The sequence below is a fragment of the Lissotriton vulgaris genome, chromosome 10 (genome assembly GCF_964263255.1).
Source record: "Lissotriton vulgaris chromosome 10, aLisVul1.2, whole genome shotgun sequence".
Classification (NCBI taxonomy): domain Eukaryota; kingdom Metazoa; phylum Chordata; class Amphibia; order Caudata; family Salamandridae; genus Lissotriton; species Lissotriton vulgaris.
In genome coordinates, this window is record NC_141698.1 from 739,388,354 (window position 1) to 739,393,816 (window position 5,463).

Genomic DNA, 5,463 nt, shown 5'->3' on the forward strand with positions numbered 1-5,463 from the left:
TCACTCGTCTATCCCATAAACACCAATTACAATTCTCTGAACATGAATTGCTGTTTTCTACTTTTTTCACTTTTCTCACTTAGGGCATCATGGATCATTATAACTAATGTAAATTGTAAAATTTAAATGATAGCGAAAGAAGGCTGCGGATCCCAGTTTGAAGCCTTCCCGGGTAGATTACAAGTATGCATTCAGTATTTACTCCATTCTCTGAAACACAAAAAGCCTGGACTCTTTCATTAGTAAATATTTTATTGAGCAGCTCGTTATGAAACTACACTTGAACTTTTGCTAGAAGTTTAGATATAATCCACTCTTCGGAAGGAGCCAATCTTTGGGCTCATGGCGCCCCAGTCGCTGTACCTCCGGTACTCCCCGGGTCTCAGGTAGTACTGACGCCCTCTGTAGTTGGGCTCTTCAAAGAAAACCCAGTGCCCGTCGTTGACGTGGCAGGAGTGGACATCATTGAAGTGGAACCTGTCATAAACGTTTGGGCAGTCTTCCGTGAAGTCCATCATCTGTCCTCCAAAGTCACCCTTCTCGTACAGCCTGATCCGGAAGGAGCCTCTATGCTGTGACAGGAAACAGAGAAACAAAAGAAGGCCACATTCAGAAATGTTAATGGGTCAAAAGCAGAATAGGGGGCGGCCATATCAGCTTGGATGGGTCTATTCCACCATCTTGTGTGTTGATTTTACCTACTAGCAGTTTTTGGTCCTCTCCTTTTCCCTCTCACTTTAGCTACAGGAAAGGTGGGGCAGAGTTCGCACAAGATCATAAGAAGAGAAACAAGCAACGGGAGGGGCGGGGGTTGTCAGAACAAACAAATCAGCCTTTATTTTTCTTCATTCACCTTTGGCTGATGAGTATAAGAAAATGTTTTGGGGGGGGGCACTACACAAAAATGACTGCATGTTATCAGGAGGACAATGGAGTGCCCAACAAGTGTCTTTGGACTGTTTGACTTAGTGAAAAGGTTAGTACAGTATATCAAGGGAGAGTGATAAATGTGATCTACTGTAACTTTAGTGAATCATTCTGCTTTGTATTACATAAGTATTCATTACAGTATTACATATCTATTGTGAATCGTATTTGTGAACAGGTTGAGCAATTATTGATTTGGAGACAAATGAGCTCAACTATCACTGGCCAATAGCGAGCACTGGGAGCTGGTAAAAAAGACGCATGCTCCAGAATAAACGGGTTTGGAAAGTTGGTTCTCCCAAGGCTCTGCCCTTGGTCTGGGAATCTTCAAACTATTCACTTTTCTAAATGGAATGTAAGATAATGAGGGGGAATAACATTGCACATTAATACAGTACTGCAAGAGTTGCTGGCCACAGTATAGGACTGGGGGAAGGAGCTCAGAAACAGCTATTCATTCAGAGAGACATGGCACAAATCCCCAGCATAAGAAGTACATTAAATAGTTAAAAAGGCAGACATGGAGAATCGATGGTACTGAGACAACCAGCGTGAAGCTAGAGATCTAATAGCGTCTGTGGTGTCTTCAAAGGTTAGGTAGAGTATCCTGGTAGGTCTAGCACTGTGGCGCCAGAATACTGCACACTGAAATATTCTGTCCTAAAGATCTTTTACAAAAATATGGGCCAACCGAAATTAATAATAGAATATGATATTTATGTCAGACAATATTTCTGAATGACATTCTACATACATCCAGCCCGGAAGTCATTATCAGCATTCCCTCCAATCTCCACGGAGTATTCTGTTTTTTTTTTTTGTTTAAGGACTTTTAGGAGAAAATAGGCATAATATGTAGTAGTGTTGCCCGTTTTAGTTGTGACCAATATGATAATTTTATATATTGTGCAAATCATGTGACATTAATACATTATTTGTGTTTTTTTTTGGCCTAAACACATGTAGACTAAAGTATACCAAAAAGTGATGGATGGAATACTCAAATTAATCTCAGCCCCTGGTACTCAAGCGGGCCACATCCCAGTCCATCTTTATTTTGCACATAAAACCTCCTCGGTTGATCCCAGTCATATGCAAACCATTCTTGATCCTGCACCAACGGTTAGAGTTCAGCCTGCACTGCCAGGGCAGTTCCTCCTGAACAAGAGCACAAGCTTCCCAGGACATGTTTCGCTCTAGTTAGGGCTCATCAGCCGGGTATAGCTTGGCTCCATGACACAGTATATATGGGACTCATGTCTGGACATACCCCTCTCACTTAGAGCGACAAACAAAAGTATACAAAAAATTGATGGAAGGAATTCTTACACTAATCTCAGCCACTGCTAATCACTCAACCCACATCCCAGCCCAAACTGAGATCTCACGGTGGGCAAAAAACGATGGATTGGAATCCAGCTATAAGCGATTGCCAGTTGCTGAGATTATTTGAAGCATTCCATCCATCACGCTGTATTACTGAGCAATCTGACTTTTGAAACAATAATGTTACTAATGAATGTACAGTTCATTTATTTGAAAGCTAATTTGTTTTGTAGTGGTAAATTTCAACTTACTTCTGGGATCATTCGACAGGACCTGATGGAGTCATTGTATCCCATCCATCGCTGGTAATCAGGGTACTCCCCCCTCTTCAGGTAGTACTGATGCCCCATGTAGTTGGGATGCTCGTAGAGCATCCAGCAGCCGCTATGGACCTTCAAGGAGTTGCAGCGGTTGAAGTAGGAGTGCAGGTCGGCAGAGTCAGAGTTGCACTCATAACAGCGCCCGCTGAAGTTCCTGTCCTCGTAGAAGGTGATCTGGAGAAGAACGGAAGATGATTGGGTTACACCTTGTATTATGAACAGCCACGGCGCGTGCAGGTAAGAGCGGTGGGACCGGGTGGGGAGGATTTCGATCGACGATGACAAGGGAAAATTCAATAAAATAGTTAATTTTCCCTCGTCATCGTCCATTGAAATTCTTCAATCTAAAAGAAAAAATCCCCAGGGATCTTACAGAACTTTTATTGCTATCTCTTTCACAGCAGAAGTAAAGATGGTTAACTTCTATCAGATGAGTTTTGAAAATTGTGCATGCAAATTCGGATAGGTTGAATTTCAATTCCTATTATACCCACAAAAATCTGACTTCAAGGTTCTGCTAGGCCCAGAAAGAACCAGTCTGGTTCTACGACCCACCTTAAATTTCAGCTTAGGGGCATGTGCAGATTCCCTTCACTCACCATCGAGTCAGCTCATTTATCCCACCCATTTAATGGAATATTCTGCTGGAATTCTGTTTAATATTATGCTTACTGGTTTTTTCTTTAACATTCTTCAGATCCAAAGCTAAAACAATTATTCTGCCCACTACTTGCAAATCATCAGGAAATACAAGCCACTGTTCTCAGCTAAGTCATTAAAAAAAGTGCTTGAAACTGTTTTCTTTTCATTGGCTGTGATTTAATAAACCTTCCTCAAAATCTGTTTGTAGGTGTTACGGGTGCTTGACGCTTGAAGGTCAGAATATTGTTGACAAATACATTGTGCCAAAACTTTGTTTATAAAAATATTGTCCAGTTGGGCATTTTTTAAAATTAATAAATCCAGTGTGCATTTTTGTTTGCGAACAATACTTATGTCACAATATTTACGTTAGGTGATATTCAGACTACAATATTCTAGTTCCACACCTATTCCTGACAGTCTTTCTTTGGGAAATGGCCCAGTGCTTAATTTGAGCTGGTGGTTTCAGGTGCTCAGCACTGGCACTTAACTGGTTTTTGGTGCTGGGCAAGCACTTAATTGTCAACACTGCACTTAGGGCAGTCTGCCACGTGGTGGGGCTGCACATCTAATTTAGAGATGAGCAGAACAAATGGTTATTTATGAATATATTATGCATTAAAAATTGCTAATACCTGCCTTCCCAGCCATTCCCATACCTGCTAACTTGAACAAAATGCTCACCATGTGAGGAGGGGGAAGGGCCTCCTGCCAAGAAGTGGTTAAGAAGCACTTTTGAACCCCACCCTGTTCCCAAGCCCCCTCCTCCCAAAAAAATAAAGCTTGCTGAGGCTGGTAGCGATGTACTAGTGTGTATTTAAACCCCTTAATGGACGTCCCCAGTTTAAAGCCTCGGACAACGAGCATCCCTATTTACAGTAGTTTCCAGCTCGTTTTCCCTGCCACTATGTGATATCGGCTCCTCACCAGGTGACTATGTAATGGAAGCCGATATCGTGTGAGTTGGCAGGTATGCATTTCTTTAGCTTTGGGGACCTGGAATAATCTGAACTGTCGCACTTGCAGGCGAGAGAGATGGTTAGTGGTTGTTTTGGCAATGATAACAGGGGCAATGGGTGGTGCAAGCTGCAGTGGCCTCCTGATCAGGGCCCTGCCACTTATCATTATACAAATTACGCACCAAAGTCTACCCCCTTCTGATGCTGTCCATAGATCGATATGGTCACTCAAATAGCTTCCTTTGATTTTTGCTCAAGTAAGGGCCCTATTATGTAATAGGTTCATAATGTCAAATTAATAATTGCTCGTTGCCTGGCACAGAGAAGGACCACGCAGTGTGATTCATCCACTCTTTCTGTGTGCCTCAGCCTTCTCTGCTTACTTTTAGACCAGGCATGCTTGTCAGCCCCTTTGTCAATGGGCATGAAATATGCCCGGCACTTATCACAAAGTTTCCCCGTGAAGAATGTTAAGAGGCTTCATGTATCATGAAGGGCAGCATTGGGTCAACACAGAGATGAGCACCTGTTTTTATGCGCTTGCCCTGTCTACAATGAAACGATTTAACCCGATATTTCTGTAAGTTAGAACATTGTTCACACTCATAGAACACAGACCACCCAACAAAGACAGGTTTTAATGAACCTGGCTGGAGGGCGTAAAGTGAATTAATTTAACCCCGTATTTCTCTCAGTTAGTGCTTTATTTCCAAAAATAAAGCTGTATTATCTGGAAATAAATCCCCAGCACAGACAAATATCCGGTTCAAGTAATTCACTTTACACCTTGTAGGTGCATAAAACAGGCGCCCCGCTCTGCACTGTCAAGAAAAGTCCATCATGTGACTGTCCCGCATTTTGAAATGTAAGTATCGAAACCCTGATCAATAACCACGAATTCTTTTTTAATGCCACTCTCAGGATCTATATATTTTCTGAGGGCATTCCCGTTCCTGTAATATACGTTCTTGCTTGCTTTGAAGTTTATCTATACTTGCCTCTGTCAATATATCAAAAATACTTATCGGCGCTCAAAATGTGGTCTTACCTTTCCCATGTTGGCTCGTGGTGGATGTGACACCCCCTGCTCACAGGGCCGGCCCTTATATACACGCAGGGACAGGAGAATTGCAAGCTCAACAGGCTCTGGCTTTCTGTCAGGGACACGAATAGTTCTTTCATTCTCTGTGGTCATGGCGGATCCCCATGCGATGGGTCTGACTAGTCTTTCTTTTGTTCCCTTTTTGTTGCAAGAGAGAGATGACGTGCCATGGCATTGTTATTAAAGA

The 5,463-nt window shown here is 42.4% G+C and overlaps 1 protein-coding gene across 1 annotated transcript; it reads right to left on the reverse strand.

The window, feature by feature from the left end:
• Nucleotides 1–234: 234 nt before the first annotated feature.
• Nucleotides 235–5,244, reverse strand: LOC147688733 (gamma-crystallin-3-like). The gene is made up of 3 exons (XM_086939965.1): nt 5,223–5,244; nt 2,505–2,747; nt 235–572 (listed from the first exon to the last, which is right to left on the reverse strand). Exons 1-3 carry the CDS (start codon nt 5,229–5,231, stop codon nt 300–302), a joined length of 525 nt encoding a protein of 174 aa, XP_086796091.1. The 5' UTR covers nt 5,232–5,244; the 3' UTR covers nt 235–299.
• Nucleotides 5,245–5,463: the final 219 nt, after the last annotated feature.

What these genes read in the sequence shown, in the direction of transcription:
- LOC147688733 (XM_086939965.1), bottom strand. An exon ending in CCTGTCGAATGATCCCAGAA is followed by an intron (nt 573 to 2,504) that starts GTAAGTTGAAAT and finishes TTCCTGTCACAG; the next exon opens with CATAGAGGCTCCTTCCGGAT.